A 13129-nucleotide genomic window follows, 5' to 3' on the forward strand; every position below is an offset into this window, starting at 1 on the left:
TATAGACTGTAATCCAGTAATCCAATACAGTAATTAATTGAGGTATCTCAAGATCCAGTGTCATCACTACTTATCTCTCAAATGTCATCTGGTTCAGCCTAGCTTCTCCTTCTCTCTCTCTCTCTCTCTCTCTCTCTCTCTCTCTCTCTCTCTCTCTCTCTCCCTCTCTCTCTCTCTCTCTCTCAGATTGTAGTCCCTGTCTGTTAAAATGGATAAAAAACTGCTTCTCCCCAGGAGGGCAAAGACAATATGTCAAAGTTCTCCATTCCATCATCATGTGCTGTGATGTCTGCCTATATATGCCAATGTGCACTAGTGAAACTGTTTTGCTTCAGTAGGGCGGAATATGTGTCACGTGACTCTGTCATCCTAGTGTGCAGTGCTGCCTACTTGTCTGCCAGTGTATCGTGGGGGGTGGGGAAGCTCCTGTGCCTAGCAAGTGCAGCCTGGGAGAGAACAGAATATCCAAAAATAACCAAACCAGTGGCCACTGCACTTGCATAGAATCAAATCAGCACCCTCCCAGACCATGAATCACCAGTGCTCTTTGGTGGCAAAGTCTGTAACCGCTAATTGGTAAAGATCTCTGTCACTTATATAATAGCTTTCTCTCTCTCATCATTCAACCTATTTTTTCTAAGGAGGTCAGTGTTGTGTAAATAGTTCTCACACAGTTAATCCTCATAACAACCCTGTGAGAAAATTAGACAGGTGAATGACCCAGGGAGCACATGGTTGAATGGTAAGACACTAGCTTGTGATTTTTTGAAGTCTAAAGCATACAACATGCCAGATCAATGGCCAGTTCTACATGTTTCTGAATTTTACTATACTCTGAAGTGCAGAATGTATAATGGACAGATCTGAAATTCGCCTGAGGTATGTGTCTATGTATTTAGAAAAATAGAATTTGAATAGTGCCCACTTTCCTTGTCCTCACTGTCAATAATCTTCACTTAGGCCATTCTTTTCAGAATGTAGATTGCATAAAACTTTCATGAACTTTGCCTGCCAATTCTATGATGTGCTCAGCCTCTTCTAACAACAGATGTTATTACAACTATTCTCCCTCCCACACGGCTTTTGTCAGTGTCACTAACAGTGTAACTGAAGAAGCTTTTTCCTATAGTAGCTGACTGATTGCTCCTCCTGCTACTTTTCTCTTTCTCTCTTTCATCTAGTGACCTGCTCAGTGGTGTCATAAGGAACTTGTTCTATGATTAGAAAGAATCAATGGCAATTTTTCTGAGCAGGTAGGGAAAAAGAAACATGTTGGAAGAGAGAGCATTGTCGCCAGAGACAACAGAGGAAGTGGAAAGATTAGTGACCCTAGCCCAGGAGTCAGGTACCCTCCCCCGGGTCACTTTTAACACTCCAGAAAAGCTCGAGGAAGAACCATGCCACAGAAAGTTGGCCAAATTAACAACCAAATATAATCGGAAAGATCTTCAGAGATGGAGAGATCTGGAGGAGTGGATTGATACCCAGTTGCAGGAGCTATATCAGTACCAGGTAGGTAGACTGAATCTTACCTTTGCCATAATCATATGCCCTTTAGTATAATGCAGAACCCTATCTATGTTATAACATATTGTAATGGGGAAATGTCTGCTGTGTTACAAAAGGAATTAGCTTCTTTGTCCCTGAAACAAGCTTTCACTTCTATTCTGCCTGTGTGCTGGGAACAGGGTGGAGGGTATCATTTTTCTGTCATAAGAAAGAGATCTGTTCTAGCAAAAGCATCCCTGGAATATGCCTGGCCATCTTGACTGAAATTTTCCAGGAAATAGATTTCACAACTTTTTTATTTGGTAGCCTAGTCATCTGTGGAATGGCAATCAGAAACTGGTTTCTAATCTTTAATTTAAATCTATCTTTTGTAATTTAAAACCATTGCTTCTTGTTCTGTCTTCAGTGGAAAGAGTGAATTATTTCCCCTTCCTTTGCTTTCTGAGACCTTTTTAATATTTGTATCATGCAAGCATATTCTTTCTAAAGGTAGATATTTCCTCTAGAATTTCATGTCCTTTCATCATAGTCTTACTTGGTTTATGGCATATTTTGTTAATGTATTTAAATTTATTCCATTAAACCATATTTTAATGTCACAAGAACTCTGTGAATGCAGGATAAGCTGAGAAATAGAGATGTCCACATACACCCCAGTGAGTTTCATAGCTAGATTTGAACCTTGTTTTGTAGATCTTTCCTCATGCTTGGAACTTCCTCTGGCTCCTTTCCAGTTTGACAGAGATATAAGAGAACACAGTACTCTAATGCTGCTTTCAGATATCGTTTAATAAAGTGGGTTTCATAACAAGTGGGAGTCTGGTTCATTGTCGGTCGCAGAATCTTTAATTCTTCCCCTCATAATTTGTCATGCCACTGGAATGCAGGTGCCTTAACAAGTTGAGCTTTGTTGTTTTTTCCTTCTAGTAATCAGGACCTTTAAGCAGGATTGAACCAGAATGTAGACCTACTAGTCTATACAACAGAACGAGGCAGTAGAATGGCCTGTGTTACTTCAAAATGCAGATGGGGAGTATCATATTTTAATGCTTCCTTACAAAAAACTATAGTGTTCCTATTTATATACTGTGCTAGTTTTCTTCATTATGACACATTATTAAGACAGGGGAGCTTCAAACCAATATAATTCTTCCCCTGAAATCCAAAGTGGTACAATCTATTCTACTATCTCAGCATTCTACCAGCTCATAACCTTCTGATTCTGCTGCATTAATAGACCAGGCCCAAGAATTCCAGGAGAAGAAGACACGTCAGCTTATTAAACTATTCACATCTGGACATCATGACAAAGTACAGTTAGAGTGAAATCTTCAGTCTGTTGCTGTGCAAGAGAATGAGAGGTAGGGAGTGAGGCAGTACTGTAAACCAGGCTTATGGCTATCACAAACAAACCATTATGGGTAGGCAGGGCTGCACAGGATCAACAGACAAAGATTCCCTCAAGGCTTTGGCCAGTAAAGCCATACTGTTAAAAGAAAGGATTCCCTCTGCCCCCCTCTCACACTACCTGAACCTAACCAGCATATGAAAACTAGTCACCAAACTTACAAGGTTCTTTGGAGCCCCAGGGTGCCCAGAATTATTCAATATTATTTGCAACCGGGACATAATTCAAACAAGAAGAGCAGCAGATTTTGGTTGAACATTGTCTGAGGTATAAAGAGCAAAAACTGTATCTGAGATTAACTTAAATGAAGAAAAAATGACATGGAGCAAAGATTATAAGTAACCATATTGGTCAGGGGCACTCTAAATCATGAGCCATCTGGGGCTGCTGTTCCAGGTTGGGTGGTTCCTGACTCCCTCCCCCTGCCCCACCCATGGTCCCACTTCCCCCAAAGGAGCAGAAAAGAGGAGGGCCTGATGAGTGGCTGTGCCCACCCTCCCCTTCTGGGGCTTGGGAAATGGCTGGCTGGCTCAGAGATCATAATGTGTCAAGTCCTCCAGACCTTGCGAAGAAGTTCGCTAGAGCAGCAGTCATCCAGTATACCCGCCTTCTGACCGTCATCTTTCATAAGGTGAGGGCCATCTCTTGAGCTTGGAGGTGGGAGTGATTCCACTTGCCCTGGGAAGTGGCAGTGATTCTGATGTCCCATCCTGAATTTTTGCCCAGGGCCCCACAATCACTATTATTTATTACAGAACACTAAGGGTCTCATCAAATCTTTTTATGCAGCTTTTGTAAATCCAACAGCTGCCTTTGATTCAATTGCTGCAAAATGGCTTTGGTTGGAGTTGGTAGGTACAATCATCAACGACCACCTACTGTTTTTGTTACAAGAACCCCATACCAACATTGTCACCAAAATAAAGATGGTCACCTCAATGGACTGCAAAAAATCAAATCTAGGTTGTGTTTTGGCCCCACTGCTTTTCAATTCATACTTAAACAGGGGCATAATGGAGGCAGCCTAGACGGAAGCTGGCAGCCCTGGGCAAAACCTGAGTTGGATCCCCATGGTGACCCACTCCCACCGATGAATTTTTTTTTTGGCACCAGGATATTGGTGCCTGCAGGGGGTGCATTTTTAGACATATCAGCACCACAATTTCAGCATATCATCAGGTGACTGTCCTTATGCTACTCCCCAGGTTCGGTGAGGTTTAGTTCAGGGAGTCCAAAGTTATGGACTCCCAAAGGGGGTGCCCCATCCCCCATTGTTTCCAATGGGAGCTAATAGGAGATGGGGGCTACAGTTTTGAGGGTCCATAACTTTGGCCCCCCAGAACCAAACTGCACCAAACCTGGGGGGGTATCATCAGGGCAGTCTCCTGATGAGACCCTGAAAGTTTTGAGACTGTGCCTTCAGAAATGTGCCCCCCCCCCCCACAGCCTGCAACCCCCATTGACAGCAATGCAGAAAACTCAATGCAGAACAAAGATTCTTGGGCAAATTTCTGGGATTTCCTGCAGGGGCGCATTTTTTGGATGTATCGGCACCAATATTTTTGGGGTATCATCTGAAACTTTGTCCTTATGGTACCCCAAAGAGTTTAGTGCAGTTTGGTTTTGGGGCAGGGGTAGGGAACCTGCGGTTCTCCAGATGTTCAGGAACTACAATTCCCATCAGCCTCTGTCAGCATGGCCAATTGGCAATGCTGGCAGGGGCTGATGGGAATTGTATGTTCTGGGATTCCCTGAACTAGGGGTCCAAAGTTATGGACCCTCAAATGGGTGCCCCATCCCACATTCTTTACTAAGGAGATGGGGGCTACCCTTTGAGGGTTCATAACTGAACTAATGCTGCACCAACTTGAGGGATGCCATCATCTCCAGATGATACCCTGAAATTTGGTGCTGATACATCAAAAAATGCACCCCCTTCCAGAACATCCTAGAAATTTGCCCAGAAATACGATGATTTTACTGCATTATAATCAATGGGGTTGCAGAGAAACATTCTGAAGGCACAGTCTCAAAACAGTCTCATGAGAAGACTGCCCTGATGATAACAAGGTTTGGTTGGTAACAATGGGGGATAGGGGCACCCCCTTTGGGAGTCCATAACTTTGGACTCCCTGAACCAAACCTCACCAAACATGGGGGATAGCATAAGGACAGTCTCCTGATGATACACGGAAATTTTGGTGCTGCTAGCCTAAAAACTGCTCCCCCTGCAGGCCACAAATGGAAATCCACTAAAATACCCAAAAACGAACCCAGCATTTTGATGCCCCCCACAAGGTGATGCCCTGGGCAGCTGCCCACCTTGCCCAATGGGCATTACGCCAGTGTACTTAAATGATATAATTCCAAGGTTATCAGGCCCTGAGTTTGTTCCATCTTCTTTAGGCTCCTATAAAATATCAATTCTTTTATATGTTGATGATCAAACAGATGCTACAAAAATTAGGCAACTTTTGCATGTTAACTATGCTGAGACAAAAAGGATGATCTTTTGAAAAAGACTCTGTAAATTTAAGTGAACCATAGATTGCACCCAACAGACAATGTAGTACTTTTAAATACCTTGGGGAAACCTTTAGCAAAACTCTGTCTTGGACAGCTCTTTCGACAGTCACCAGATCAAAGGTTTTAAAAACAATATGTACCATTCTGAAATTCTACAGTATAAGGGGAGGTTTCTTGATAGACTCTAAAATTAGACCAGAGTAAGGCTGTTCTTCAAAAAGTAGAGTTGGTTTTTATACTCTGCTTTTCTCTACCTTTAAGGAGTCTCAAAGTGGCTTACAATCACCTCTCTTCCCCCACACTTTGTGAGGTAGGTGGGACTGAGAGAGTTCTGACAGAACTGTGACTAGCCCAAGGTCATCCAGCAAGCTTCAAATTGAGGAGTGTTTAAAAGAGGTCTTCTTCCTGCTTTCGCTAAGGAAAAGGTCCATCCCAAAATCCATAATATGGCCCTTTCCGCACGGGCCAATAACGACGCCCTGGGGACGGCAAAAACGCCGTCCCCAGGGAGCCGTTCACACAGGCGGCGCTGCCAAAACGCAGCAGCGCTGACCTGGCTCCCTCCCCTCTCCCCCAGGGCGGCCTCAGTCCCTGGAGGGAGGTTTTTGGAATACAGCGCATTCCCGGCGGCACAGTGCGAACGGCACCGCCGGGAATGCGCTGTTGTCCCCGTCCTTCCCCACTCACCTCGTCGCCGTCGTCGCCCTGCTGGCCTCCGAAGGCCCTCCCTCGCTGTCCTCTGACCCCTGGAGGTCGGAGGGCAGCATGGGCAGGTCTATAGAGGGCAGCAGGGCGACGACGGCGACGAGGTGAGAGGGGAAGGACAGGGAAGAGGCGGGTCGGCCAGGCGACGGTGCTCCGCGGCACCGTCGTCCCAGCGTCGTCGGGTCGGCGTTCATTACGCCGACCCAACCCCTTCCGCCTCTGTGCAGAAGGGGCCTATATGTGGGTATCTATGGTCCCCTCAGGAGAAAAGTAAGCAGGCGAGCTGATCAGAAAAGCTTGAAGGATTCATTCCAGGAGGTTCTCTTGACTATCTGCATTGTAATTAAAATGTTGTTAAAACGTTATTGTGCTGTAGTTGCAGGAGACAGATGCAACAGCTGCCCCAGAGCCTGAAATTGACATTGAAGATCTTCTTGAAGTCCCCAACGAGGAACAAAAATCAAGACTACAGGTAAGTAGACAAACAAGAAACATTATTGTGCTTTTTAGAGCTAGAAGATGGGGATAGCAGAAGGGGTAGAGATAAACAAGTCATGAAAAGGTCCATGGATCCCTTGTTGTGACTTGTCCCAGCACTATCCCTGCTGCTCCCATGATGCTCCCATGATCACTATTACCTGAATGATCTCTTGATGACATTTGTTTGTTTTGGATCTCTGCCTTGTGTAGTGTGATCATTTTAGAAATACCCCTTCCTGTCAGGCACAGATTGAACCCTTAACTCATCAAGAGACTTCCTGGCCACTGGAAGACCAAAAGTAAGCACTTCTGCTTATACATTAAAGGGCTATTCCAGGCTTGCCACAACATCTGGAACGTGGTTTATGGCCCACCCAATCACACTTTCGCTTCCATTCAAGGACCGGAGTCCAGGTGCAAGCACAACAGAAACCAGCAGTGACTGGTGAGCAGGTGGTTGTGGTAGTACCCATAGCAGTGCTAAAGACCAGACTGTCCTCTATGTGAGGAAGCAGAAGAAGCAGCTACAAGGAGGGGGGCACAGCACATCACAGATTACTTGCCTCAGCAGCTGCAACCTCATTACCCCCTTGGTAAGCCACAACAACAGGCTTGAAAAGAATGTCATATGACTTGGGCTCCTATGGAATTTTCCAATCCACCATGGCTTTCTTTAGTTCTCACGATACAGAGGATAAAGAAAGTCCTCCTGTCCTTCAAGCAGGAGAGCAAATCAGTTGCGGTAACAAATTACTTCATTAAAGGAAATATAACTGATTAATCAGCTACTTTACAGTTGAATAAGTAAAATGTACTATTGGTTGTTAGGCTAAAAGTTACCATGGGGAGATGAAGGGGAAAGGAGTTTGTAAGCCACCTTGAGACTGCTTATAGGAGAAAAGGGCAGGGTATAAATTCTTCTTCTTCTTCTTCTTCTTCTTCTTCTTCTTCTTCTTCTTCTTCTTCTTCTTCTTCTTCTTTTTTTTTTTCTTTTTCTTTTTCTTTTTCTTTTTCTTTTTCTTTTTCTTCTTCTTTTTTCTTTTTCTTCTTCTTCTTCTTCTTCTTCTTCTTCTTCTTCTTCTTCTTCTTCTTATTCTTATTCTTATTCTTAGTCACAGGTAGTAGCATCTAAGATTCGCTCCTTCCCACCTGCCTCTTCCCCTTGTGGTTCTGCTGGCTGCTGCTAGCCTGCTGCCTCCCTGCCTCTTCCCCAACCTAAGCCTCTGCTTCCAGCCCACCTCTTCCCCCCTCATGTTTCTACTGGCTGTTGGCAGCCAGCTAACCAGCAACCCATTCACTTCCTGGGAGAGAGCCATCAGGGCCACCTCAAGCGGGGTGGGTGCCAGAGCGAGCTGCCATCTGGTGGCAGGTAAGAAAAGTAGCTGTAGGGGAGCCGCAGCACTCAGTCTGTTCCCCGGGTGCCATTTTTTCTAGATATGTCCCTGCTCCCCCCCCCCCCGCCCAATATCATTATTCAGACTCCCCTATTACAATTTGCTCCTACTGTTTGGAATTTGTTTTAATTAAACCAATTAAATCTGTAGTTGATTAATTGTCCTATTAAACTGATTAAAGCTTGAAGTTGTCATTGTGTACTAGTTATTTCTGGAAAGATTGCAGTGAGGACTGCATCCAGATTTGATTTCTAGATAGAAAGTACTTCTGTCTGTTTGCTAGACCTACAAACTTGCTTATGTGTTGTTGCTGTGTGTGCATGTATGTTTATACTATCCTAGAAGATAGCAAAGAACTATGGCATAAAGGTAATACATACACACATAAATGCTTTGCCTTGACTTGTAGGAAATTCTTCACACGTGTTCGCGACCTACAGAGGTGAGCAGAATTTGTCAGAGACTTTATTATCACGTATAATGATAAAGTAGTTTCAGTAGGCAGAAATGGATATTTCTCTAGGTTTTGAGCCTTGTAGTATCAGGTGCATTTCATTTAGCTCAAATGTTTATTGTACAGCAAAAGCTGTATGAATTCTTCAGTCAGATGACCTTCAGATTCTGTACAACACTTGGATAATCCAAACATGTGTACAGACAGAAATGCTATTTCCATGAAATGGCACAAAATAAGAGAGAGTGCACTAAATGTGGATGACAGCCTTTAAATAATGGAAGTTCCACTGTTCCACTTTTTAAATGTGTTGACATCTTGTGGAATGTTGGAATCCCACAATGCAGGGTTCCTTTACCACCTATAGATATTGATCTGTACTTGAGAATCCTCTCCTTGTAATCTGTTAGTAACCCTCCACATAGAGTGTTGCAAAGGCTGTGTTTGTATGTTGCCTGACTGGATTGTGTTCTGTTAACTTCAGATTTGCATTCTGCATGCTTCTACTAGGGTTGCCAATCTCAGCCGGGGGAGGGAGGGATTTTTCCAGAATTACAACTAATCTCCAGACTAGAGAGATCAGTTATTCTGGAGAAAATAGCCATTTTGGAGGGTGGGCTGCTTGACATTATACCCCCCCCCTTCCTCAAATCCCGCCCTCCCAGGCTCCACCTCCAATTCTCCAGAAATTTCCCAGGAGTTGGTGATCATACCCCACCTATTATTCTAGAATCAACAGTTCTGAACTATAACAGATGGTCTGTTGAACAAAATACTTAACTATTGCCTTTGGAAAAGGAATATTTGCCCCTTTCCACTTAGAACTTTTATTCAGTAGTTGTGAAAGATGATCTTGATTCATCAACATTTATTTAAACTGGTGTCCTAAACTGGATTAACCCAGGCACACTGACAGATTAGGAATGGAGATCCAGCCCTGTATCCTTTCTCAGAGAAGGATGGATTGTATAACCTGATCTCATCAGACCACAGTAGCTAAGCAGACCCAGTACATAGTTGGGATGAGTCTGCTGGGGAACACAATGGCAAACCACCACTATATCTCACTTGCTCTGGAAGTCCCTTGCAGGGATCACTATAAGTAGATTACAACTTGAAGGCACTTACCAACATAACCATCTCTCAAGATCTTCCTGCAAAATTTTTGGTTTTAACAGACTAATACAATGTTCTATGCTAAATACAGGTTAAATATTTTATACTACTTGCTAAATATTAATATATTTTAAATATAAATGCTCCTAGTGATCATCAGAGAACAAAAGCTGGGAAAATAATCTCAAGGTTGGTTGACTACTTTTAAAAAATGCAAGCTGAAAAATCAGAGAACCTGCTGTACGTAGTGTTACAATAGTATATCAATATAATGATATTCTTGTGCCTTTTTTAAAAAGACCCTCCTAATGGTAGAGAGCATGAATGGCTGCTGCAGGGACACAGTCCAAATGGACCAGAAAATCTGAATTTACCCACTGAAACAGCAGCCATCCAGGCTTTATTGCAATCTTTTCCAAAACATTGGAGCAAACCAGGTTTCAGAAAGGTGAGGGAAATACCAGGGCCTCCCCCACCCCCCGCCAAAGTGTACAAATGTTCCGTGATGTTGTGGGAAAACAGAGGGAAAAAACTGCTTCCCCAAAATATTGAACTTGAGGCAGTTAATCTGTGTGGAAGACCCCAGTGTGTGTGATCAGAGGAAGTCAGACCCAACTCAACTGAGGGGGAAGGAAACATGGGGTGGGGGGAGAAGAGGCAAGGTGAACAAAGAGATGCAGAGTTGTAACAATAACTGGTTGAATTCAAATCTTATTTTCTGGTTTTGGTCCAGGATTTTGTTGCAGAACTGCTTGATCGATTGAGAGGTCTTAGGAAAATTGCCAACCCTCAAAGGAAATGACTCTTAATGACAAAACCCAAGGGGAGAATATATCATCCTGCAAAAGAGAATGATCAGGATATGAAGTTGTACGCTTTGGCCAATGTGGTGCATATTTTTAATCTTTCATCTTCATCATTACTTTGGATTTCTATCTACAGGCAATGATGTCTATTTGAAGAGGAGAAGTCCATATGCTTCGTCCAGTCCTTGAACCTGCAGGGAAAAGGGTTGCATGTAGCAAGACGGGGGAAGAACCCATCTAGAAGCTATGGAGAGCCACTGCCAGGCAGGGCAGAACACTGAGCTAGAGAGATGATGGTGATGGTAGTCAAGGTAGACAAGATGGCGATAGCTCCTTGCTTTAAAATATGAGCCACAGTCCATTGCATATGAAATAGGGGAGGGTCATGCAGTGGAGGGGAAGGTGGCATAGGGATTCTGAATCCTTCTGTCACTCATGCAACCCAGCCCCCAGTTCTGTTCCCTCCCTTCTCTTTTGCCTCATCTCAGATATCAGAAGTAAGCTTCTCTGTAGGGAAACAGGTAGAAGGAAAGGGGAAGCTGTGGCAGGGGTGATGGAAAATGCAGGTGAATCAAGGGTTCAACATGCTCTTCCTCTTCTTGACTTTAAAACACACTTCTCATTTTATACATGTTTAGCATGATTTGCGTGCTAACATTTATTATACCCATAGTTTCAACTTTTATGACATACCTTGGGTCTCTTATGGAAAAGGGCAAGATAAAAAGGACCATGAGTCAATGGTGGAGCATCTGACTTGGCGTGCAGAAGGTCTGAGATTCAACCCCCAGCATCTCCAATGGAAAGAACCAGACAGTAGGTGATAAGAAAGACCCCATCCTGGAGAGCCACATTCAACATGAATGGACAGTATTGACCTGGATGGATTAGGGTCTGATTCACCATACGACAGCGCCATGTGTTTGAAAACATTTTTAAAAATACAAATGTATGTTTCTTGACGAAGCCACTATATCATTATTTATTTACCTTTATAAAGAATTAGCGTCATGACTTGACAGAGAACCCCTTTGGGAATCACCCTTCCTTCTTAGACCTCATTATTAAAAAGTGCAAAAGAGGGTGACCAAGATGATTAAGAGGTTGCAGCATCTTCCCTGTGAGGAAAGGCTGGAGTTTCCAGGACTTTTCAGTTTAGAAAAAAAAATGAGGGTAGACATGACATGCTTATAAAGTTATGCATGATAGAACTTTTCTTTTCCCCAAATACTAAAACTTATCAACCTTATAGACAAAAAGAAATATTTCTTTACTCAATTGAGTTTTTAAAATGTGGAATTCACTGCCAGTTGATATAGGGATGGCCGCAGGCACAGATGGCTTTAAAAAGAGGTTAGACCATGGAATATAGGTCCATTAACACCTACTAGCAATTGTGACTAAAGGGAACCTCCATAGACAAAGGCAGCAAATCTCTAAATACTAGTGTTTAGGAGGCAACTTCAGGGGAAAGTCTTGGCCTCTGTGCTCTGTTCGTTGGATCTTCATAGCGACTGCTTGACCACTGTCTGATGCAGGTTGCTGGACTAAATAGACTGCTGGTCTGATCCAGCAGGGCTCTTCATGTATTGTTATGAGATATGAAACTTTTAATTCTCACACTTGCAGGTCTAAATTTTATTGTTCTTGCACTTGCCTTATCCAGCATGAACCTGGACTGCCTATGGATTACAATAACACCGAAAAGGCTGTTTCTTACATCTAAAATATCTCTAATTTGTAAAAAGACAAGCAGACAGCAGTCTTCAAATATTTTTTCTATCTGCTAGCCATATCATGATTGCTATTTTAATGTTAACACAAATGAACTACTACAGCAGTCACTAAGTCTACTGAAGAAAGAACTTATCAAATTTGTATTTTTTCATAGAGCTAAGACCTCATAAAATGAGACAAGCCACATAAGTATGCTTTAAGTCACACTGGCATTTCTCTGCAGAACATGCTGTGAAAGTAACTTGTGTGCATGTGTGTGATATATAGATATATATACTCATAGCTTTAGTGATAAGAATCTGTTTGTTAACTTTGCTCCCTTGAATGTTTGTGATATGATGGGCAATAAAATAAAATGAATGTCAAAGTTTGCCATGCTTATCAGTACTGTTTGTTCAATATATTTTCCCATCATTTGACTGTCCAATCACTACATCACAGAAACTAATGAAATACACCATGGAAATGCTCTTCCACCAGTCAGTGAAACAAACTGAAACAGCCTGTCCAATGTGCATGAAAAATTGTATCCTACATTGTTAATAAAGTGTTAAAATGAGGCCTGAGCTGAATGTTTCGTCTTATGCTTTCATTTTGAAAAGGTCATTTCAAAGGGGTAGAATTTCTTGCCAAATTTGTTCCCCCAATTGTCGGGGGAGGAAATCTTTTCAATGTAACAATCTGCCTCCTTTCTAACTTAGGATTCCCATTATTCATTGCATACCACTGACTTTTCATGAGCTCATTTGTACAAGTATTGCATTTCTCCTGCCACAATTGATTTTGTGGTTTTTTTTTCCATCAATGGAATCACATGCCTCGATATACCCTGAAGATAATGGTGTGATGGATGGTGATGAAACACCATAATGCTATCATGGGCTGCCATATCGTAGTATAATTCCAGAACTACTGGATAATGAGGGTTAATAAACCATTCAAAATATAAACACAGGCAAAGATTTTCAGAATGTGCATGTAAAGTGCCATCAAG

At 42.7% G+C, this 13129-nt stretch overlaps 1 protein-coding gene across 2 annotated transcripts; it reads left to right on the top strand.

The window, feature by feature from the left end:
- The first annotated feature begins 765 nt into the window (after positions 1–765).
- On the top strand, positions 766–12701 carry PPP1R14D (protein phosphatase 1 regulatory inhibitor subunit 14D). Of its 2 annotated transcripts, XM_048483208.1 has the most exons (5): positions 766–879; positions 1182–1512; positions 6525–6620; positions 8432–8464; positions 10326–12701. In XM_048483208.1, the coding sequence occupies exons 2-5, from the start codon at positions 1270–1272 to the stop codon at positions 10392–10394; spliced, it is 441 nt and encodes a 146-aa protein (XP_048339165.1). In that variant the 5' UTR covers positions 766–879; positions 1182–1269; the 3' UTR covers positions 10395–12701. The 2 variants fall into 2 exon arrangements, with proteins under 2 accessions (XP_048339165.1, XP_048339166.1); XM_048483209.1 differs by lacking the exon at positions 766–879 and having other exon boundaries at positions 1129–1512; positions 10535–12701.
- The last annotated feature ends 428 nt before the right edge of the window (positions 12702–13129 follow it).

This window comes from Sphaerodactylus townsendi, linkage group LG02, assembly GCF_021028975.2.
Source record: "Sphaerodactylus townsendi isolate TG3544 linkage group LG02, MPM_Stown_v2.3, whole genome shotgun sequence".
Taxonomy (NCBI): Eukaryota; Metazoa; Chordata; class Lepidosauria; order Squamata; family Sphaerodactylidae; genus Sphaerodactylus; species Sphaerodactylus townsendi.